General features: G+C 50.9%; 1 protein-coding gene across 1 annotated transcript in view; it reads right to left on the bottom strand.

Moving 5' to 3' along the window:
• The window catches only part of INTS1 (integrator complex subunit 1), a 75,410-nt gene that overhangs the window by 11,582 nt on the left and 39,814 nt on the right, over positions 1 to 24,014 (bottom strand). The window contains 13 exon segments of the mRNA XM_015421145.1: positions 375 to 567; positions 3,404 to 3,537; positions 6,149 to 6,272; positions 9,495 to 9,724; positions 11,020 to 11,107; positions 12,585 to 12,715; positions 14,137 to 14,260; positions 14,921 to 15,101; positions 16,046 to 16,186; positions 16,566 to 16,725; positions 18,333 to 18,587; positions 20,479 to 20,603; positions 21,679 to 21,777. Coding sequence (XP_015276631.1) covers positions 375 to 567; positions 3,404 to 3,537; positions 6,149 to 6,272; positions 9,495 to 9,724; positions 11,020 to 11,107; positions 12,585 to 12,715; positions 14,137 to 14,260; positions 14,921 to 15,101; positions 16,046 to 16,186; positions 16,566 to 16,725; positions 18,333 to 18,587; positions 20,479 to 20,603; positions 21,679 to 21,777 — 1,985 coding nt within the window.

Consider the following 24,014-nt stretch of genomic DNA (forward strand, 5'->3'; position numbering starts at 1 on the left):
TCTCAGGCGGAGGTCTTTCCCATCACCTACTGCCTGGATTTTTTTAACTGGAGATGCTGGGGATTGAACCTGGCACCTTCTGCATGCCAAGCAGAGGCTCTTCCATTGAGCCACAGCCCCTCTTTACAGCTCTCCAGGGTCTCAGGCGGAGGTCTTTCCCATCACCTACTGCCTGGACCTTTTTAAACGGAAGATGCTGGGGACTGAACCTGGGACCTCCTGCATGCCAAGCAGAGGCTCTACCGCTGAGCCACTGAGCCCTCCCCTTGGAAAGCTACTGCCCGTCTGAGTAGGCAATACCGGCGGTGATGGACCCAGGGTCTGACCCAAGAGGAGGCAGCCTCCTGCGCGTTCCAGAGAGCGCTCTTTCTCACCAGAAGCAGGTGGATGAAGGAGAGCAGACAGTCCCACAGCGCCCCCTGGTGCTCGCTCTGGAAGACCTGCGGCTGGAGGAGCTCCAGGATCCCCAGGACGTGGCTGAAGAAGGCGAGGTGGTTCTGCTGGCGGAACTCCTGGAAGTTGAGGTGGACCCGGCCGTGGAGGAGGGCCGCGATCATCGGCAAGTGCCTGGGAAGACGGACGGGAGAAGAAAACGAACATCTAAACAAAGATCCTCCTCGGGACGCCCCAGCGACAGGTAAATGGCCACAGCTAGGATCCCCCAGCCCTTTTGAGCCTCCAGGCGCCTTTGGAATTCTGACACAGCGTGGTGGGCTCCGGCACAAAATGGCCGCCACAGGAGGCGGGGCCAGTCGCAAGATGGCCACCACAGGAGGCGGGGCCAGCTTGCCTTCAGTCTATTTTGCCTTCTGCTTTCATGTTTATTATTTGTGATTTTAATTAGAACATAGAACATAAGAGACGCCAATGTTGGATCAGGCCAAAGGCCCATCCAGTCCAACACTCTGTCACGCAGTGTCCAAAAATACCAGTGGGGCCAGGACACCAGAAGCCCTCCCACTGTTGCCCCCCCAGGCACCAAGATGACAGAGCATCACCTGCCCCAGAGTCCCTATCTATACCTTGTGGCGAATAGCTACTGATGGACCTCTGCTCCATATGCTTATCTAATTCCCTTTTGAAGTGGATCAACTGTGAATATATCAACTGTATTTATTACTGTTTATAGTGTTGTAAATCACCCAGCGCTTGCCCTGCGGGGTGGGCTATTCATAAGTTTAATAAAATGAAATAAAAATAAATAAGTCACGCAGTGAACATCCTTGTGCTGTGGTGGCGGCTGCTGTCAAAGCAACCTTTTCAAAAACCTGCGCCGCCAATCAGCTCTCCAGTAGCCAATCAGAAGACTTGCGGAGCAAAAGTCCCACCTGGCCCTACCCACTTGGGCACCAGGAAAGGTGTCGGCGGGCACCAGGGTGCCCACGGGGACCATCCCCAGGCATTGACCGAGGCAGCAGGCGCAGACACGGGTCAAGCTTCTGCCCATGGTGCTGGTTCTCCGGAGCCGGATATTAGGGGGAACGGGAAGCATGAGACGGCCGCTCTGCCCCCCAGTCCCCATGCCAGTCCTTGCCGTGTGATGCAACATCTTCTGGAACTGGGGGAGGGGGACCAGGGGGCCCTTCCAACACAAGGAGTATCCTCAAATGACAAGTAACCGAGTAAGTGAGGATTAACCCTGACGGTGCTGTGAGCCTTAAGAGGCCCGACAAAACTGAGACTCTCTGGGCATCTTGGAAAATAACACAGCTCCTGTAAGCTTTGGCAGGCTAGAGTCTACTCTGTTAGGTTAAGGAAGAGGTAGCTGGAATGGGCCTGTACATTTAAATGTGGGTGGAAAAGGGGGAAGAGAACGATACATGGTTAAGGATAGGATAAAATTGTTTAACAGAACCCCTAGGTTGGTGTAGTGGTTAAGTGCGCGGACACGATCTGGGAGAACCGTGTTTGATTCCCCATTCCACCATGTGCAGCTGCTGGTGTGACCTTGGGCCAGTCACAAGTTCTCTCAGAGTGGTTCTCTCAAGCGCAGTCCTCAAAAGAGCTCTCTCAGCCCCACCCACCTCACAGGGTGCCTGTTGTGGGAAGGGGAAGGGAAAGGAGATTGCAAGCCGCTCTGAGACCGCGAGGGAAGGGCGGGGTATAAATCCAATCTCATCTTCTTCTTCTCCGTGGTTGGGGCGGCAAGGGAAAGCAACGAGGAGTGGGGAGCGCCGCATCCTTCCAGTTCCTGGAAACCAGGAGGCCGGATTAGGATAAACCCATCTTCATTCGTTTGTGTTCCTCTTACCGATGCTTCTAAAGACTGCAGGGGTGGAGAGGACTTCGGTGTGTTTCTTTTCCCTTCTCCATACCCACTCAGTGCCTCTCACTGTCCAAGTCTCTTCCCCCTCCCCCACAAAAATTCTAATACCAAACAAGTGTTCAAATCAAGCAAGGCACAGCCCCGCCCCAAATGGAGAGTTTTGTTCCACAACTCATTCTTTGCAGCCGATTCTAGACAGATATCTTTTCTAGAAGAGGATGAACTAAAAATGATGGAAGGGTCGGGAAGCGCTTATTCATTAAGAAGAAGAAGAGGAGGAGGAGAAGGAGATTGGATTTATACCCCGCCCTTCACTGGGAGTCTTAGAGTGGCTTACAAACTCCTTTCCCTTCCCCTCCCCACAACAGACACCCTGTGGGGTAGGTGGGGCTGAGAGAGCTCTCTCGAGAACTGGCCTTGACAGAACAGCTCTGAGAGAACTTGTGACTGACCCAAGGTCACTCAGCTGGCTGCATGTGGAGGAGTGGGGAATCAGAAGAAGAGATTGGATTTATACCCCGCCCTTCATTCAGAGTGGCTTACAAACTCCTTTCCCTTCCCCTCCCCACAACAGACACCCTTTGAGGTAGGTGGTGCTGAGAGAGCTCTCTCGAGAACTGGCCTTGACAGAACAGCTCTGAGAGAACTTGTGACTGACCCAAGGTTACTCAGCTGGCTGCATGTGGAGGAGTGGGGAATCAGAAGAAGAGATTGGATTTATACCCCGCCCTTCATTCAGAGTGGCTTACAAACTCCTTTCTCTTCCCCTCCCCACAACAGACACCCTGTGAGGTCGGTGGTGCTGAGAGAGCTCTGAGAGAACTGTGACTGACCCAAGGTCACACCAGCAGCTGCATGTGGACGAGATTAGAGTCCCAGGTTAGAGTCCATGCTCCTAACCACTACCCCAAACTGGCGCTAAGTGCAGGAAGGGATCATGTGCAGGAGGAAAGAGCGAGGAAGAGGGGTCGGTGAAGGTTTTTGGAATCCCAGAAGTGTGTCATTTTCAAAGGAAAGGGAGGAGATTCTCCCATTTCTGTTGGGCCTCGCTGCTTGGGCTTGCCTTTCTTTGGGCTCTTGAGAGCGCCTCAAATGAACGTGAAGAGGATCCCAAAGGGAGTCGAGAGAGAGACGAACCTGAGCAGGAGGATGGGGTGCGCCACGGCCAGTTTCCGGCAGGCCATGTTGGCATCCCACAGGCGGCTCTCGCTGGCTTTCGAATCGGTGGAATCGGAGAGGAGGGCGATGAACCGGTGGATGAGGGCATCCAGCTGCGGGGAGAATTGCAACAAGGTAAGAGAAAAAGAAGAAGAAGAAGAAGAGATTGGATTTATACCCCGCCCTTCACTCGGAGTCTCAGAGCAGCTTACAAACTCCTTTCCCTTCCCCTCCCCACAACAGATACCCTGTGAGGTAGGTGGGGCTGAGAGAGCTCTTTTGAGAACTGCCCTTGAGAGAACAGCTCTGAGAGAACTACGGCTTGCCCGAGGTCATCCAGGAGCTGCAAGTGGAGGAGTGGGGAATCAAACCCGGTTCTCCCAGATTAGAGTCCGCACACTTAACCACGACACCATACTGGCAGTAGGGGATGGACCCTGCCTCGCTTAATAAACCTTCGCAGTCCTGGCCCTGATCTGGTGGAACTCCCTGCGGAACACCGTCAGGGTCCTGTGGGATTTAATGCAATTCCGCAGGGCCTGTAAGGCAGAGATGTTCCACCGGGATTTGGTTGAGGACGGGGATGGTGTGACCATCGCTGGCACCCTCCCTCCTTCTCCTTGCTTTCATCTGTTTTCCTCCTCCTGTCCTGCCCACAGAGCGGTGGCGCACTCCCGTATGGGAATAAGATTTATTAGAAGAAGAAGCAGAGAAGAGATTGGATTGGATTTATACCCTGCCGTTCACTACCCAAAGGAGTCTCAGAGCGGCTTACAAACTCCTTTCCCTTCCCCTCCCCACAACAGACACCCTGTGAGGTAGGCGGGGCTGGGAGAGCTCTGACAGAAACTGCTCTTTTTCAAGAATCAGACCTATGGCTTGCCCAAGGCCATCCAGCAGCTGAAAGTGGAGGAGTGGGGGAATCAAACCCGGTTCTCCCAGATTAGAGTCCGCGCACTTAACCACTACACAAAACTGGCTATTGTACTTTGGTCACACTATGTGAAGGCAAGCGTCACTGGAACAGTGGACAAGGTGGACCACTGTTAAAGTTGCTGACTCCATGCTGGGAAATTCCTGGAGATTTTGGAGTTGGGGGCAAGGGAAGGTGGGGCTTGGGGAATGGACTCAGCCAGGCATAATGCCGCAGAGTCCACCCTCCAAAGCAGCCATTTTCTCCAGGGGACCTGGTTTTGGTAGCCTGGAGATCAATTGTGATTGTGTGCGATCTCCAGGTGCCACCTGGAGGGTGGCAACCCTAGCCTCTGGTCTGACCCAACAGGCCTCTTCTGATGTTCTTATCCACAGCACTGCACAGAGAAGCAATGAGTGTGCTCGCTTCGGCAGCACATATACTAAAATTCCAGAAGCAATGAGCTTGTGAACTGGGAGTCGAGAAGGCGGTGGTGTACAGCCACAGAACGCCACGCCACCGACACTTGGGAGGACTGCCATTCTAAGCAGAATTACCCCCTTCCAAATCCACTTGAAACCAAGAGTTTCCAAAGGTGCAAGAACCTCTGCTTAAGACGGCACTGTGAGGCCGGTTGCATCTTGGGGAGCGGCCCCAGCTTGGTGGTAAGAATGTACTGGAGGTTCCCGGCGTCTGGACCCAGGACCTCTGATTATTTTACCATTTCAGCTTTGTGGACCAGTGCACCAAAAAGCACAGGAGATGGAAATCCTTTGCCCTGATACGGATGGCCCAGGCTAGCCAGATCTCACCAGATCTCAGGATCAGGAGAGAATAAATAGTTTTTCTACACCTTGTTTTTCTTTTCTGCTCCTTCGATGAGTGACCACCATCGAGGAAGTCCAAGGTTGCTACGCAGAGGCAGGCAATGGCCAACCCACCTGTGAACATCTCTTGCCCTGACCCGGATGGCCCAGGCTAGCCCGGATCTCGGAAACTAAGCAGGGTCAGCCCTGGTTAGTACTTGGATGGGAGACCACCAAGGAAGCCCAGGGTCGCTACGCAGAGGCAGGCGATGGCAAAACCACCTATGAACGTCTCTTGCATTGACCTGGACAGACCAGGGTACCCCGATCTCATCCGATCATGGAAGCTAAGCAGGGTCGGCCCTGGTCAGTCAGTACCGCCAAGGGAGCCCAGGGCTGCTACGCAGAGGCAGGCCATAGCAAGCCACCTCTGTCCATCTCTTTCCTTGAAAACCCTACAGGGTCAGGACTTGGATGGAGGACCACCAAGGAAGACTCTGCGGAGGCAGGCAATGGCAAGAAAGAGAGGAGATTGCATTTATACCCCGCCCTTCAGTTGGAGTCTCAAAGGGGCTTACAATCTCCTTTCCCTTCCCCTCCCCACAACAGACACCCTATGAGGTCGGTGGGGCGGAGAGAGCTCTGAGAGAACTTGTGACTGACCCAAGGTCACGCCAGCAGCTGCATGTGGAGGAGGAGTGGGGAATCGAACTCGGTTCTCCCAGATTACAGTCTGCACTCCTCAACCACTACACCTAACTGGCTCATCTCTGTCCGTCTCTTGATTTGACAACCCCACCGGGTCGCCACAACTTGCGACTTGACGGCACGCTTTCCACTGCCATTGATTCCTTGGTTGTTGGACGTCAGCAAGAGAAACAGCTCTGGGATTCTTAAGATTCGAGGTCCGTGAGCACACTGAACTAAAACCCAAAGGCTTCTGCAGTGCGGACGTGCAGCCCCGGACTCTAATGCCACTCCCCCCAAATCGGCCCCGAGCCTTACTTTGCAGGTGCTGCTATCGGTGGCCCCTTCGCTGGACAGCAGAGTCTCCGGCACGGGCACGAGGATCTCGGGCAATTGGAGGTAGATCTGAAGCAGAAGATCCTGGCAGTGTCTTCCCGTCGAGCTAAAACCCAAAAAGAGGACGGGATGTGAAACTGCCCAGCAGACACGTGTGTGTGTGTGGGGAGCCGGGTAGCAAGTCCGCCTCAACCCTGCTGATGAGACTGCTTTTGTTTCTCTTTATCTGAAAATCCAAGGTGCTAGTCCTCATTGGTACGAGGCACAAACAAGACAGCAGCATCAACCCACTGGGGAGGGAGATGTTAACTGGTGCCACACAGTGTTCCCTCTAAACTGAGTGAGTGTGAGCTAGCTCACAGCTTTTTAGCTTCTGGCTCACTCCTTTTTTGTCTTAGCTCAGGGAGAATGGCTCCAGAGCAAACTGATTTATGCAGTAGCCTAATTGCTGGGTCACAACTTTAATGCCAGCAGCTCACAAAGTAAAATCGTTGCTCACAGGAAGACACAAAGCTGCCCAATACTGAATCAGACCTTTTGGTCCGTGAAGTTCAGTATTGTCTACTCAGACTGGCAGTGGCTCTCTAGGGTCCATCCCATCAACTACTGCCTAGTCCTATTTAACTGCAGATGCTGGGGATTGAACCTGGGACCTTCTGCATGCCAAGGAGAGGCTCTTCCACTGAGCCACAGCCCCTCTTTACAGCTCTCCAGGGACTCAGGCGGAGGTCTTCCCCGTCACCTCCTGCCTGGTCCTTTTTAGCTGGAGATGCCGGGGATTGAACCGGGGACCTTCTGCATGCCAAGCAGAGGCTCTTCCACTGAGCCACGGCCCCTCTTGACAGCTCTCCAGGGTCTCAAGCGGAGGTCTTTCCCATCACCTCCTGCCTGGTCCTTTTAACTGGAGATGCCGGGGATTGAACCTGGGAAACTTCTTAATACAAAGCTCTTCAACTGAGCCAGAGCCCCTCCGCATAAAATTCAACCATTGTGTTTGAAGCCTATCAATGGTACTAAAAATTAATTTTTAAAACATTGTTTAATATGACATAAGCAATCATACACAGATGGAGTAATTTATCTGCTTGTTACCAGAAATAATATCTCCTTTCTATATTATAACGTTCAGTATAGACAGCCAAGGGACAGAACTCAGAGCCTCGAATTTCATGATGTACGTAGGATGTATCCAAAATCAGAGAAAAGCATTTCTTAACTCAACTAAATATGGTTTCAATAAATACACAGGTTGGATCAAAATCACAGAAGAAGAGGAGGAGGAGGAGGAGGAGGAGGAGGAGATGATTGGATTTATACCCCGCCCTTCACTCGGAGTCTCAGAGTGGCTTGCAAACTCCTTTCCCTTCCCCTCCCCACAACAGATGGTGGGGCTGAGAGGGCTCTGAGAGAAACTGCTCTTTTTTAAGAACAGCTCTGACAGAACTATGGCTTGCCCAAGGTCATCCAGCAGCTGCAGGTGGAGGAGTGGGGAATCAAACCCGGTTCTCCCAGATTAGAGTCCGCGCACTCAACCACTACATCAAACTGGCTCTACAGGTAGAACGAGGATTAGCAAGTGGGGCATCTTCTCACTTCTCTCCAGTTGATACCCCCAAGTCCTCCCAAATTCTATCACTGGGTCCTCAGGGACAGGGTGGGGGGCAAAGTTGGGGGTCAAAAGCGGGGAGAGGAATCAGCAAAAACCGGCTTTCCCTCCATCCTGCCGCTAGAAGGGCTATCCTCACAGGGAAACAGCATCTTTGGATTCGGACCAATATTATTTATTAGATCAAAGATATATGATTATTAACAAAAGTTGTTTCTCGAAAGAGAGAGGATTTAAATTTTTCTTTTTAAGCAGGCTACATCCTCACAGAAAGTGCCAGTTCGAGATTACAACTAAACATCAAGAGGCCAAGAGAAATGACTACTGGAGAATCACACAGCTTTAAGGCTGACAGTGAAGAAACTGTTCAAGGTGTTCTGCTCCTTGACTCCGCCATCAACCGAGAGGGAGACGGCAACCAAGAAGTCAGAAGGCGACTGAGACTGGGAAGAGCAGCTACGATGGAGCCAGAAGAGATTCTTAAGGGTCAGGAAGTCAATGCTCCCTCTAAGATGTGGAGTCTTGTGAACAAAAATTCTACTTTGTGAGCTACGGGCATTCAAGTTGTGAGCGAGTGATTTGGCTACTGCATAAAGTAGTTTGCTCCGGAGCCATCCTCCCCGAGCTGAGACAAAAATGGGTGAGCCGGAGGCTAAAAAACTGTGAGCTAGCTCATAGTAACTCAATTCTACTGCTTCAGGCCAACACAATTGACCATCTGGATCCATCCGCTTAGAGGGAACACTGGTAAGGTTGTGTCTCTGGTGACCAAGATCAACATAATTCATGCCACGGTATTCCCTGTTACTATCTATGGGTGTGGAAGTTGGACAAAAAAAGACGGCTGATGGGAAGAAGGTTGATTAATTTGAAATGTGGTGTTGAAGGAGAGTTTCACGGATGCCCTGGACTGCCAAAAAGACAGATCAGTGGGTTCTAGACTTCCTCTAAGCTGTGGAGTCTTGTGAACAAAAATTCTACACTGCGAGCGACTAGCATTAAAGTTGTGAGCGAGCGATTTGGCTGCTGCATAAATTGGTTTGCTCTGGAGCCATCCTTCCTGAGCGGAGACAAAAATGTGTGAGCCGAAGGCTAAAAAACTGTGAGCTGACTCACACTCACTCAGCGGGAATACTGGTTCTAGATCAAATCCAGCCCAAACTCTCCCTAGAAGCTAAAAGGACTCAACTGAAGAAGAGGAGATTGGATTTATACCCCGCCCTTCACTCGGAGTCTCAGAGCGGCTTACAAACTCCTTTCCCTTCCCCTCCCCACACCCTGTGAGGTAGGTGGGGCTGAGAGAGCTCTGACAGAAACTGCTCTTTTTCAAGGACAGCTCTTGTCAGAACTATGGCTTGCCCAAGGTCATCCAGCGGCTGCGAGTGGAGGAGTGGGGGAATCAAACCCGGTTCTCCCAGATTAGAGTCCGTGCACTTAACCACTACACCAAACTGGCTATCGTACTTTGGTCACACTATGTGAAGGCAAGCGTCATCGGAAAAGACAATAATGCTAGGAAAAGTGGAAGGCGGCAGGAACAGAGGAAGACCCAAGAGGAGGTTGGGCTGACTTGATCAAGGAAGCCACAAGGGCCCTCTGTTCGCAAGACAGAGGCTGTGAATGGCGGGGCGTTTTGGAAGTCATGAATTCATAGGGGTGCCACAACTCAGAAGCGACTCGACACGACTCGACAGCTCTCAACAGACCCCTACACATCCTCACCTGCTCCCCCACTGCTGGGTGCAGCCCGTCAAGTACTCCACGACTTTCTTGATGCTGTCGACGTCTCCGTGGCAGCAGCTCAGCAATAGCGGCAGCCGGGACTGGGTCACCGAGCAGGCCGCCTCCTCGGGCGTCGTCAGGCTCCTGGTCTCCGACTCCGCCAGGATCAGCTCCACCAGGCTGATCAGCTCGGGCGCCTTCAGACGGAGCACGAACTCCTCCCGCCGTTTCTGGAAGGAACGTTCCGGAGACGGTTGGAAAGGGATAACAAAATTGAGGGATGCAAGACGAGAGAGAATGGGGTTTATCGGAGGGTCTTCTCATACTGGGCCGTTAATGTGAGGAGGAGGAGGAAGAGGAGGAGGAGGAGATTGGATTTATACCCCGCCCTTCACTCTGAGTTTCAGAGCGGCTTGCAATCTCCTTTCCCTTCCCCTCCCCACAACAGACACCCTGTGAGGTAGGTAGGGCTGAGAGAGCTCTTTCAAGGACTGCTCTTTTGAGGACGGCTCTGAAAGAGCTTGTAACTGACCCAAGGTTACACCAGCTGCCACACATGAAGGAATGGGGAATCGACCCCGGTTCTCCCAGATCAGAGTCCGTGCTCCTAACCACTACAAAAAACTGGTGTTGTGGGGTATAAAGGTAAAATAAATGAATAAAGCTAACTGTGAGATCTCCTCCACACCAGACCTAGCTACCATATTGCTCAGAATATAACTCTTGGAAACATTTTAGTGGGCTTCCAGCTCTTAATCTTTTATACACCGTGACTGGGCTCCCAGAATCTTCTTCTTTTTCTTTTTTTTTTAACCCCCGAAGGGATATTTTTTATTGCATTTTCTAAAAACTACAAAGAAACAAGGGGGGGGGGTGTCCTTACAAACTATGGGAGAAAGGAAAGAAAACATGCGGATAAACAAATGAGGAACCCCTTCTTGAAGGATTTGGGCCTGTCCACTGACGGAAGCGGGATACTAGGCTTGATGGTGTGGTCCAGCTGGGCTCTTCTTACGCTCTAGCCCAGAGGTGTCGAACTCAGTTGTTACGAGGGCCGGATGTGACACAAAGTGCCACTTTGTCGGGCCAGGCCATGCGTGCCATAAAACGTTATGCCAGGTACCGGAGATAGAAACTGTACAAAGGACGGCAGCTGGTAAGCTCCGGGTTGGTGTGTCCTCGTTGCAAGGCCTCACGGGCTGGGAGGGGGGTGCAAAGGACTGGGCGGACTGGAAAGGCAGCGGTGCAGCACTGGGCAGACGCTCCCACGCTGCTTGACTGCTGCAGACGAGGTTGTTCCGCCGTGCTGAAGCCACAATCGGGGTGGCTTCGCCCACTCCCCCCGAGCGGTCTCCTATTCCTTCCCTTGCACTAGTTGTTCGCGGGCCATATAAGAGCCCTGGACGGGCTGCTTCCGGCCCCCGGGCCTTAGGTTTGACACCCCTGCTCTGCCCCTTCAAATGGGTGACATAACAAATGCTGCCCCCTCCCTCCCAAGCCGCGTGGCGGAGGTCAAGCCCATTACCTGGGGTACCCGCTGGTCTCTGCCTTGCCAAATCCGAGGGATATGAATACAGGCCCACAGAAAATCGAGGGATGCCGCTGGGTCAAACCTGGCAGGAGATTACAGAAATTGGTTTGTGGGTGTATGTGTGTGTGGAAAGCCTAAATTAGTTAGAAGGTCGAATCCCCTCAAACTGCAGACGCCCCTCCCCAGAGGCCTCATCTGCAACTTGTCACCCAATCTTTCCATTTTATCTGGCAAAAATCAGTGTCGCCAAATTCCTCTTCCTGACAACCAACACCTACTGCAGATAATTCCTTTTTCTGGAATACATAATTAGTGAGGCTACAAAGGAGAGAAGGAGGGCTTGGCGGGGGGGATAAACACTACCAAAGTGCGTTTCCTGATGCCTGCCTGCCAGCCCACACATTTCCTGACGCCTGTCTGACGGTCCATGCATTTCCTGATGCCTGCCTGCCGGTCTGTGTGCGCAAACACTCCTCGGCCTGCCCAAACACGTGCCTGGGCTTTAAATACCAGAACCAGGAGCGTCCTTTCAACCTTTAAGCCATTTGTAGCTCTGCTGGCAACAAAAAGGTTAAGAATGGAGATCTGAAAGAGACCGACTGTCGTGGGCCAGCCTGACCAGTATGGCTGAAGACTCTTCAGGAGTGGAGGAGCCACATGCAGCCAGCTCTGAACCACCTAAAATTAGTGAATTAGAGATCCAGGAGCCTCAAGATTCATTTGCCGGCAGCTGACCCTGACCCACCCAGGCACAGCTCTGAAGAAGCCATCCAAGCACAGCTGCAGGCTCCCCAGCTCCCTGTTAATTGAACACTGAAGGGAAAAGCTCCGGTAAGACTTAAGGACATGCAGACGGAGTGCTCGCCTCTTGGCTGTTTATTGATAGCAGTTCTGAGAAAGCGCAGGAGCACGTCCAAGCAGATGGCTGCAAATCAGGCTTGTTAAGGAATGCCCATATAAATCAGACCTGGAGAACGGCAGATGGTGGAAGCAACATGTCACAACCCTGTGAACTTCGTGACTACAGCTGCAGACTCTGCCCGCCTCCTGCAACCTTCGGACTGACCCTCAACTTTGCGTTTTGGACCTGCTTGGCCCTTGCTGATCAACGACCTCAGGCTGCCTTGACTCTGCTTTCCTGAACAACACACGGACTCCGACTGCCGCTAAACCGGTATCTGATCTCTGGACTGGACTCTTGACCATGATCTAGCTTGGTGGCCTCGCTCTGCGGCCTAGTTCTGTTGCCTTGCTCTGCCTGTATTCCAGGACACCAACGTTCGATACCCCAAACTTCCAAGTCTGTGATGGCTTTGCGAGAGCTGTGCGGCTCTTGGCAGTGAAACGCCCAATTCTCTGCTTTTGTTTTTTAAAGCACTTCAGGTTTAGTCCCAAAGTAGCACTTGCAAGGCCACGGATTCCCCTCCCCTTGCTCTCTGCCAGAAAGCTTTTCCAAGGTCCTTCCGCTGGCAGTAACTGCCCGTACACGCAAGCGGATTTTTCGCTCGCGCATCAGAGAGTCTTTGTGAACCCTTGCAACTGGCTCGGAGAAGGCGTACCTTTGCTCTCGGTGTTTGCACAGGAGGATCTGGATGCAACGGTGGAGGGTGGTCCAGCTGGACTGGTGCGTCAGGAGCGCCAGAAGGTACGGGCGGAAAGAGGGCAGCTCCGATTCCAATGAACTTTTATCCTGGCAAGGGTGTGGGGGGAAGAAAGGCATGGATTATTATGGAGAATTGGCAGTGGGGACAGGAATGTCTCATCACGAGACGCCAACCAGGGGAAAGGCAGGGAAGGCGAGGATTCTAGGATTTCCCCGGAGGGATCGTGCCGCCCGCCAACTGATGGAGCCAAAGTATCCCCTTGGAAGGGTGAAACGAGGGAGGAAGCTTGAGCCCCCCACAGCTCCACATCCTAGGCTAACGGGGGAGACTGTATACCTGGAAGCCACAGCGCCCTACAGCAGTCAAAAGACACAAGTCAGAAAATGTAGATGCTTTTGCTTCTAATGTTGGAGTGAGCGACGCAGCATGCCTGGACACTGGGGGGCGCTACATCACTCTTAAGTGTGTATAGGTCTTAGCTCCTTGAATGGGATAACTCTCTTTGTCAGCTTGGTGTAGTGGTTAGGAGCGCAGAATCTAATCTGGGAGAACCGGGCTTGATTCCCCACTTCTCCACATGCAGCTGCTGGGTGACCTTGGACAAGCCACGGTTCTTTCAGAGCTGTTCTCTCAAGAGCAGTTCTCTCAGAGCTCTCTCGGCCCCACCTACCTCGCAGGGTGTCTGTTGTGGGGAGGGGAAGGGAAAGGGAAAGGAGACTCTGAGTGAAGGGCGGGGTATAAATTCAATCTCTTATTCTTCTTCTTAACCTGGGAGCTGCCTTCCGACCCCTCCTCTCTCTGTGCGTACTTTGTTCTTTCCCATCATCCACATGGCTTTTCAGGGAGTCACACATCTCTACAGTTTCTCCTGTAGAAACAATGCCCTCCTACTTCCACACACATGATGCTGGATTTAGGTGACCACTTGTGATAGGGAAAGTACTCTTTAGATAAAGCTTCTTTTGACTGCAACCTGAACTGGATCTACTTGAATAAATATAAGTTATTACTTTTTGGGAAATTTCTTCTTGGGAACTTCTTGGGAAATTTATTTACTGTGCTCAGTATCAGGCTTCTACGACTGGGCAAACACTGCTATATTAACCAAATGTCCCAATATCCTCAACCAAAAGTTACCATTTCAGCTTTGCCTGGGTGCTCGCCACCAGTGTTCCCTCTAAGCTGAGTTAGTGTGAGCCAGTTCACAGCTTTTTAGCCTCCGGCTCACACGTTTTTGTTTTCGCTCAGGAAGGAGGGCTCCACAGCAAACTTATTTATGCCGCAGCCAAATCGCTCGCTCACAACTTTAATGCCAGTAAGCTCACAAAGCAGAATTCTTGCTCACAAGACTCCACAGCTTAGAGGGAGCATTGCTCTCCACACCGCCTTCTGGAGCCAGGTAGCTTCATGTGAAGCTTCCGCTTGCTAGTTTCAGCACCGGAGCGAAGGACACCACCCGATTTCCAGCTCCTGTCGTTGTCCCATTTCACGAACCGCCCCCCCTCACCTTGTTCCACGAGAAGAGCAGCCGTTGTTGGAGATCCGGGCAACTGCTTATCACCTCAGGATCCAGCATCTCCAGCCAGTCAATGAAAAGGCCGAAGGAGGGGCCCAGCCGGGCCATTTCGGCGCTGCAGGGATGAAATCAGTCATGTGGGGGTAAACCAAAGTGTTATACAAATAAATTCCCAATCAAGGAGGAGGAAGGTCTTAGTGTTTAATGGCAATCAATCACTAGGAAACAGTTAGGCCAAACCAGCCTATCAAAAATTGACTGCTTTCTGAGCACAATCAGGAAATACATGAAGTTTTATACTTTAAATGACATCATCATGAAAATAACATCCAAAAAGCATAATTGGTTACAAAGAGTTATACATCATTTGAATAAAAAAATCCCTTATTGGTCAAATGTAATGAAAGATGGGGTTACATAACATCTAAATGTTTACTTAAACTAACCTGAATAATATTTGCCGAGGATTCTCTATACCCCAAACAAAGGTGTTTCCCCCCCCCCCCCCCCGATACAAAGCTAAAGTTCTTCTTGACCCAGACACGGCAAAGTTTCCCCCTAAACAATTGAAAACCATGAACTTTATACCAAAAGAATTGTTATCGTCTTGTCTGCGAACATTAGCTAGAAAATTAATCTAACCTACAAAAGGAAGGTCTGAAATTTAATAGGCCTTCATTACATCCTTAGAAAAATCTTACTGAGGAGAAAAATCTATAAAACCAGGAAAATATGAATAATCAGAAGAGAGAAAAACCACCCCCTCCCGGCCCACCTGCATGCCTCTGCTTCTTTCTTCATGGCGGTCTCATTTTGGTCTTGGAGCAGCAGTGAGCTCACCACAGCGATGGGGCCCGTGGCAGGAAAGCGGGACGAGGTCTCGTTAGTGACCGAGAAGAGGGCGGCCAGGAGCTCCTCCAGGTAGGGTGAACGTGTTTCCGTCAGGCCCTGAAGGACTAGGGGGAAGAGAGACGGGGGGGCAGGGGAGAAAAGAAAGGATCCTGAGGCACTTCACGAGAACGCAAAATTCACCGTAGCTCTTGCCGAAAGTGCCAAAATTAACCATGACGCAAAGGAAACCGCAGAGCGGGATACCTGAAGGTTGTGGTCAAGTGACTATTGCGAAACAGTAGGCTTACTGGACAAATTTATCTATTTGTTGTCGAAGGCCTTCATGGCCGGAGTTCATTAGTTGTTGTAGATTTTCCAGGCTGTATGGCTGTGGTCTTGGCATTGTAGGACCTGACGTCCTACAATGGTCTACATCTTACAACAGCACTACAGATAAGATTAGAATTTCAACAGCCAATCCATATGCAAAAGAACCTCCTCAGGAAAGCTCCTCCATTAGCATGTTCACAGCCTGGGGAACTCCTATAAGATAATGACTCAGCCCTACCCCACCTTCCTGGGCAGATATCAATTACCTCTACAATGCCAAGACCACAGCCATACAGCCCGGAAAATCTACAACTAAATTTATCTATTTGTTTTTATTTACAGAATTTACGTCCCACCTTTCTGCTCTCACGAGGCCGCCCAGGACGCTAATGATTTAAAACATACATGAATAAAATTTCACTGTGAGTTCTTCAAGGCTCTACGCAGAGTGATTCCTTTTTCACATATCGAGAGAGTCATCGTAATTACTCCGGGTAACAGAGGGTAAGAAACGAGAGAGCCCAAAGCCTGCACCTTGCGCTAGAGGGACCGATAAAAATGACTCGGGTATATCACAATGCAGCTTAAACTCGCTAGTTTCACCAGGCCAAACTTGCTCTTGTTCAGAAAAAGGCTACTCCCGGCAAGGGGGCTCGTACTCCCTGAGCAGTCAGCCCATCACAGGGAACGAACTTATCCTGCTTCCCCCCCCGATACTGATACCTTAGCAGGCCCCCACCTTTGCTGACGAGCTCAGGTTCCACGTTGTATTTTTCACTAGACTTCAGGGTAGCTACGATGGCCTGCACGGTGGAGCCGATCATGTCAGTGTCGCGGCGGAAAGCCAGCGCGTCCGCCAGGTGGAGGAACCCCCCTCGAACTGTGGGGGAAAAACGGGAGGGAAGGAATGAAGTGTGACTCACAAACTCACACTTGGTTTTGCCAGCCTTGGTCCTTCTTGTTTGATTCAAGGCCTGGAACTCCCAGCAAGGACGCAAAACAGGCCACACAGAAAGGTTTTGTGGTTATGGGGGGGGGGGGGGTGTCTTCAAGAGAGGACATTCAATATATGTGGGTAAAAAGGTTTTTGACAGAGACGGGAGGAAGGGGTTTGGGAGCCTGGTGTGAAAATGGGATTTTGGGACTGCTTGACGGTATGCTCACAACCCCAATTAAAAAAATACAATCAGCCAAAACACCTTTAAGCAAAAGTTTGACTGTTCAATGACATTCCCCACATGGGACAGCGCCCGCTTTACCATCGTTGATCCTGTGCTTGGATGAATACTGGACGGCGAAGGACTTGAGCTGCGTCCGGAGAGGTCCTTCTTCCACAGCTGGATTCTCCAGCCACTTCAACATCTGCATGAGGACTTTGAAGAACAGTGAGGAGAAGGTCGTGTCCTGGGGGACGAGGCGCTGAAAAGAGGGGGGGTGGTTTAACAAAGAGAAAAGTTACCTATGCGGTTTCCTCCAAAGGCTGGATAACAACAGCATCGCAGTACGGCCCCAAAGCCCACGGAACCGAAAGAGTGAGTGAAATTCTGGATACCAGAGCAGACTTTAATTTTGCACCCCCTGGTATGAGCAGAGATGGGAAGCCACTGAATAACATATTTGCCAAGGTAGATCCAGGTGGGTTGCTGTGTTGTTTTGAAGCAGTAGAACAAAGTTCGAGTCCAGCGGCACCTTTAAGACCAGCAAAGTTTTATTCGAGGTACAAGCTTTCATGTTCAGGCACACTTCTCTCCAGCGTGATAGCAGGGTCTCGGTTGATTGCTCTTAGCACTCCACAACGACGAAGGTTACATTTACACATCTATCTCCAATTGTGGCATATTTATTTGCCTCACTGTTTTTCCTCGGAATTCAATCCAAACAGTGATGACCTGACAAACTTAGCTTGTTATTCCTGTTTCCCTCTGTTAAAACATTTCATTATATAGTTATAAGCTCCTCTATTAGCATGTTTCACAGCCTGGGGAACTCCTACAAGATAATGACTCAGCCCTGCCCCACCTTCCTGAGTAGATATAAATTACCTGCCTACCCTTTTTCTTCTCACCTTGACACAGAGAGTACTCCATCTTTCTGTGTTATACCTCTGAGGATTCCAGTCGCAGCTCCTGGCGAAACGTCAGGTTCTACAATGCCAAGACCATGGCCACACAACCCGGAAAATCTACAGCAACTAACTTATGATGACTCCAACAAGAGGCTCTCAAGGCAAGTGAGAAGCAGAGGTGGTTGGCCATGACCTTCCTCTGCAGAGTCTTCCTTGGTGGTCTCCCTTCCAAGTACCGACCCCACTTAGCTTCCAAGATCTGATCAGAGGTCTATAGCAAACCCAGCAACGGGTCATTTTATTCTCAGTCCCTTTCGTAAGAATCCCTAACATAGGAAAGAAGAAAGTTTAAAAATAAATAGGGCATGGTTTCCTGTCCTGAAAAACACAAAATGTTCTACATCTTACAACAGCACTACAGATAAGATTAGAATTTCAACAGCCAATCCACATACAAAAGAACCTCCTCAGGAAAGCTCCTCCATTAGCGTGTTTCACAGCCTAGGGAACTCCTGCAAGATAATGACTCAGCCTTACCCCAACTTCCTGAGTAGATATAAATTACCTGTCTACCATTTTTCTTCTCACCTTGACACAAGAGAACACTCCATCTTTCTGTGTTATACCTCTGAGGATGCCAGTCACAGCTGCTGGCGAAATGTCAGGTCCTACAACGCCAAGACCACGGCCATACAGCCCGGAAAATCTAAAACAGCTAATTTCATTATATTGTGTACTAATTGTTCACGGGATGGGCGGGATATAAATGCGAAAAACAAACAAATAAATAAATAAGTTGCTGTTCAACCTCTGCCTTATATGTACGGACTGGTAAGTTCCATTTCACTGTGTCTGATAAAGTGTGCCTTGCACACGAAAGCTCCTACCTTGAATAAAACTTTGTGGGTCTTAAAGGCGCCCCCACTGGACTCGACATTTGCCGAGACGGAAACCTCCTCACCTGGTACTGGTAGAGCAAGCGCATCAGTGGGCAGGACACGGCGTGGTTTCTATGCATCATCACCACCAGCGCCCGGCCGTGGGGGGAGTTCAACAGTGCTCCCAACGCCTGGAGGAGACGCGCCGCTGTTCCCGGGGCCGGGGGGCTCCCCTGGCGAAGCTGAGCCAGCTCTTGGCCCAGGGCTTGCTGCAGAGCCAGGGAAAGGGGACGGGGGTTCAAGTTCTGCCAGCGGGGATCTGGGTTCAGTGGAAACAGCTGGGAAAGATGGAAAAGATGTACTGTTAGTAACTCTGTGTTAAAATTTAAAAAACAACAACAACCCAATTAAGAACACCAGAAGAGCCCTGCTGGACCAGAGCAGTGGTCCATCTAGTCCAGCATCCTGTCTCACGCAGTGGCCAACCAGTTCCTCTGGAGGTCCAACAAGAGGGCATAGAGGCCGAGGCCTTCCCTTGAAAAGAACACCAGAAGAGCCCTGCTGGACTAGAGCAGTGGTCCATCTAGTCCAGCATCCTGTCTCACGCAGTGGCCAACCAGTTCCTCTGGAGGTCCAACAAATAGGACATGGAGGTCTTGTCATGAGGCTGCCTCCTGGCACTGGGATTCAGCGGCCAACTGCCTCTGAACACAGAGGTCCCCTTTTTCACTACAGTTAGTAGCCCCTGATAGATCTACCTTCACAAGTCTGCCTAATCTCTTTTTAAAACCGCCTATGCCTGTGGTCATCACCACGTCCTCTGGCAGCAAACTGAATGTTGTAATCATTTGGTGCGAAAAGAGTTATTTCCTTTCGTCCGTCCCAAATCTACTGCCCATCGTCTTTGTTGGATGTACTCAAGGTCTAGGACTTTGGGATGGGGCGAAACAGTTGTCTCTATCCACTCTTTCTACCCTGCGCATAATTTATAAACATCTATCGCAGGGGTGTCAAACTCATTAGAGAGCCAGTTTGGTGTAGGGGTTAAGTGCGCAGACTCTAATCTGGGAGAACCGGGTTTGATTCCCCACTCCTCCACTTGCATCTGCCTGGATGACCTTGGGCAAGCCACAGTTCTGGCACAGCTGTCCTTAAAAAAGAGCAGTTTCTGTCAAGAGCTCTCTCAGCCCCACTGACCTCACAGGGTGTCTGTTGTGGGCAGGGGAAGGGAAAGGATTTTGTAAGGTGCTTTGAGACACCTTTGTGTAGTGAAGGGCGGGGTATCAATCCAATCTCTTCTTCTTCTTCATTTATTATGAGGGCTGGATCTGACATAAATGACACCTTGTTGGGCCGGGCCATGTGTGTCCTAAAAGTGTAATGCCAGGTAGTGGAGATATAAACTTTATAAAGAACACAAGCACAAGGTTTATTTTACTTAAAATAAAAACATGCTTAAAACATCAGCACTCTTGCAATATTTTGTTTATTTAACAGAGTCTGATAACGGACACCTCTTGCTCTGAATTACTGCATCAAAATGTCTGTGCTGTTGCAATCCTGAGTATGCTGTTCAGGTGTGTATCTGCAAGCTGCAAACCTACGATGACGCAGCAGCAGCAGAACTGGAAGAAGAAGCAGAAGACAGCCAGTTCCACTGTGGGCCTGATAGAAGTCCTCCGGGGGCCTTATCCAGCCCCCGGGACGCATCTTTGACACCCCTGTTCTATCATGTTCCCCTGCCCTCGGACCTCAGTTGTCTCTTTTCTAAAATGAAAGCCCCAGACTCAAAATAACAACACAAAGCATTGAGGAATTTTCCTACAGGGACAATGGGATCCAGGTGTTTGTGAATACGATGAGAGACGGCAAAGGGGGGAGGGGCTACACCCTCTCCATACAACCCTCTGCCACAAGATGTACCAACCGTCACTAGCTCAGATAGCTTTAAAAATTTAGACGGCAGACGGAATCTGTGGCCTATCAAGCTATGACTGATAATGGCTGAATTGAACCTCCATGTTCAGAGACAGTCTATACTCGAACCACTCAGTTGGCTGGAGAGCAGACCATACCCGACTTCTTTGCAGCCCAAAGCCAGCTGGCCACACCTCGCTGGAAATGGGACGTCGGGCCGGATGAGCCGACCCAGCAGGGCTTTTCTGAGGTCCGGCTCGCAAGGGAAGCTCAGCACGGGGCCACTTCCCCACTCGGTCGGTGGGGGGTTACCTGAAGGATAATGGTTGCCAGGTCATCTTCGGGACCCAGGACTCGGATCTGGGCCAGAGCTCGGATTCTTCCCTGCCCTTGTGGAGCCTCGAGATTAATTTTTGGCCGGGAAGCTTCATCACTGTCTGCGGAGAGATTACAACCGAGTATTAAGAATCTCATGGTTAAAAAGCCAAGGAGACACACGCCTGAACACAGGAAGCTGCCTACTGAATCAGACCCTTGGCCCATTGAGGTCAGTCTTGTCTGCTCAGACCAGCAGCGGCTCTTTGGTCTCTCAGGCAGAGGGTCTTTCACATCACCTCCTGCCTGGTCCTTTTAACTGGAGATGCCAGGGATTGAACCTGGGACCTTCTGCATGCCAAGCAGATGCTCTTCCACTGAGCCACGGCCCCTCTTTACAGCTCTCCGGGGTCTCAGGCAGAGGTCTTTCCCATCACCTCCTGCCTGGTCCTTTTTAACTGGAGAGGCCAGGGATTGAACCTGGGACCTTCTGCATGCCAAGCAGATGCTCTTCCACTGAGCCACGGCCCTCTTTACAGCTCTCCGGGGTCTCAGGCGGAGGTCTTTCCCATCACCTCCTGCATGGTCCTTTTTAACTGGAGATGCCAGGGATTGAACCTGGGACCTTCTGCACGCCAAGCAGAGGCTCTGCCACTGAGCCACGGCCCTCTTTACAGCTCTCCGGGGTCTCAGGCGGAGGTCTTTCCCATCACCTCCTGCCTGGTCCTTTTTAACTGGAGATGCCAGGGATTGAACCTGGGACCTTCTGCACGCCAAGCAGAGGCTCTGCCACTGAGCCACGGCCCCTCTTTACAGCTCTCCAGGGTCTCAGGCGGAGGTCTTTCTCATCACCTCCTGCCCGGTCCCTTTAACCGAAGATGCCAGGGATTGACCCTGGGACCTTCTTCAAACGAAACAGATTCTCTTCCACGGAGCCATGCCCCCCCTCGATACAGATGAGAGATTACATATTTAAATGTTCCTCACTGCACATAACCCCCCCCCCCAACATCCTTTTCCTGCGAAACACCAGCAAGTCATGAAAAAAGCTCATAGCCCGAGCTTCTCCCCTGGCACACTCGCTTTCTATGCACAGAGAAGTCTGAGTCGGTGGCGCCAAGACTGGAAAGCCACCAAGGAGGAAGGCCCAGCCCAATCTATTTCCAGGGCGAGAAGCAAAGGACCCGATTACCGTACCTCGGCGTGGGGGCAAGGAGGTGGTGAGAAGCGAGTGGAAGGTCTGTCCCCCCGTCGCTCCCCTCTCATGCTGGACCTCGACGAGGTGAGCCATGTAGTCTGAAAGAGAACAATCGGGTCAGCACCAGTGTTCCCTCTAAGCTGAGCTAGTGCGAGCCAGCTCACCGTTTTTTTAGCCTCCGGCTCACACATTTTTGTCTCAGCTCGGGGCAGACGGCTCCGGAGCGAGCTAATTCATGCAGCAGCCGAATCGCTCGCTCACCACTTTAATGCCAGGAGCTCACAGAGTAGAGGTTTTCTCATGAGACTCCACAGCTTGGAGGGAGCACATCGGACGCTCTCTTCTGTCTCCTAGCAGCTCAGCTGAGCTGCGCTCAAAACCACCCTGCTCTAGAAGTCCGGCCGTTGGCTGTTGACCTACACTGGGAACTCCAGCCTCAGGATTCTCTTTCTCTATTGTTTGTAGCCTGTCCTCACTCAAGGCGGATTACACAGGGCAAGTCCCATGCAACCAACGTGCCCCAGGGATAAGAACCCCTTCCCGTGCAGTGTCCCCGCATCTAGACCCCTGGCTGGTGAAAAGCCGGGAGAATGGAGAATTCTGCTTTCTCCTCTCCTTTTAAAGTGTTCGCCAGACAGTGGCTATGGAAAATTCTCGGACTCTGCAGGACTCCGATCGTGGCCGGAGCTAGTGACCGCCTGTGGGAGGAGGCTGAAGGGGGGCAATCAGTCCAAACTAGGCCCATTATGCTTGCTTTATTATTATTTATTTCATTTATAACCTCACTTTTCTCCCCAATGAACCAATGAAGCTGCCTTCATGGACCCCTGGTCCATCAAGGTCAGTATTGTCCACGCAGACTGGCAGCCCAGCTCCCCAAGGGTCTTGGGAGGAGGTCTTTCCCATCACCTCCTGCCTGGTCCATTTAAACTGGAGATGCTGGGGATGGAACCTGGGACCTTCTGCATGCCAAGCAGATGCTCTTCCACTGAGCCACAGCCCCTCTTGACAGCTCTCCAGGGTCTCAGGCAGAGGGTCTTTCACATCACCTCCTGCCTGCTCCTTTTAAACTGGAGGTGCCAGAGACTGAACCTGGGACCTTATACATGCCAAGCTGGATGCAAATTGCTTTCTGTCCCCATGGTTCAGTGGCAGAGCTTTGGGGACAGAAAGTGATCTTCATCCTTTTCTTCTCCTCCATCTATTTGCAGAACAAGGCTGCCTATCTGTGGACAGAAATCACTGTCGAAATTGAAACATATAGAATCCTGCTCTTTGATTTGGAAAGATTGCAGTTCATGGCCGGGCCAGGATGGAAGGCACCAAACGCAAGAACAGGCCTAGCTAAAAAAAACCCAGAGCTATATTCAAGTCCACTAGCACCGTCGAGACCAAATAGAATTCGGGGATACAAGCTTTCAAGAGTCAGAGCCCCCTTCGGTCTTCTTCAACGAGAGCCGTAATGAGAGGGATTTGTACAATCCATCGGAAAAATTGTCACTTTTTTTTTGAGAGAAAAGACCTCTTGATATAAAGTTAAAAAGCAGTTAACATTCTTTTCATAGTCAAAGATTGGCACTTAGTCAGCTCAGTCCTTTTCTTTGAATTGCCTCCCGATACAAAATATCTATGTAATTAGCACTACTCAACTAAATACTATAAGGGCACATTAAAATGTATTATTGAACTGTTTTTTAAAAAGAATGCTTTTCTTAATGTAGCTCACCAAGTTGACAATGTTTGTATTACTCTGTTAAACATTTGACAATTTTAATAAAAATAATTAAAAAAATTTCTGAAAGTTTTATACCCTGAAAATCCTGCTGGTCTCTAAGGCGGCAGTGAATTCGAATCCCGCTGTTTCACTGTAGACCAACATGGCTACCCCCAAGACACAAAAATGTAGAGTCGGGGGGGGGGGGGGGGCGAAAGTAGCATCCAGATAGTCCAAAGGTATGTATCGAAGCTGGGAATTCCGCAACACGTGGAAATTATTTGCATGTTGCTTTGACATTTATTCCACAAAATTTGTTGCGTCTGTGGTTTCATAAAGTGACCTCTCTTTTGCTGTTCCCAGGGAAGGCCTCCCCCCCCCACCCCCCGCAGCCCAGTTCCCGGAAAACCAACCCTCCCCACTATCCGAACAACCACGAGGGCTAGGAACTTGGGGGAGTTCTTGCGAATAAAAAGGCTGCAATTTTCGGGAAGCCGAAACGCCGCCCCACGAACGAACATCCTGCTCTTTTCAACGGAGCTCCCGCGGAAACCACAACAGATGCAGAGCCCCGATGCCCCCGTGCTGCCGACTCAACACAAGGCGGATTTTGCAGAGACA

Source organism: Gekko japonicus, unplaced genomic scaffold (genome assembly GCF_001447785.1).
Source record: "Gekko japonicus isolate JY-2015 unplaced genomic scaffold, Gekko_japonicus_V1.1 scaffold13, whole genome shotgun sequence".
In the NCBI taxonomy this organism is placed as follows: domain Eukaryota; kingdom Metazoa; phylum Chordata; class Lepidosauria; order Squamata; family Gekkonidae; genus Gekko; species Gekko japonicus.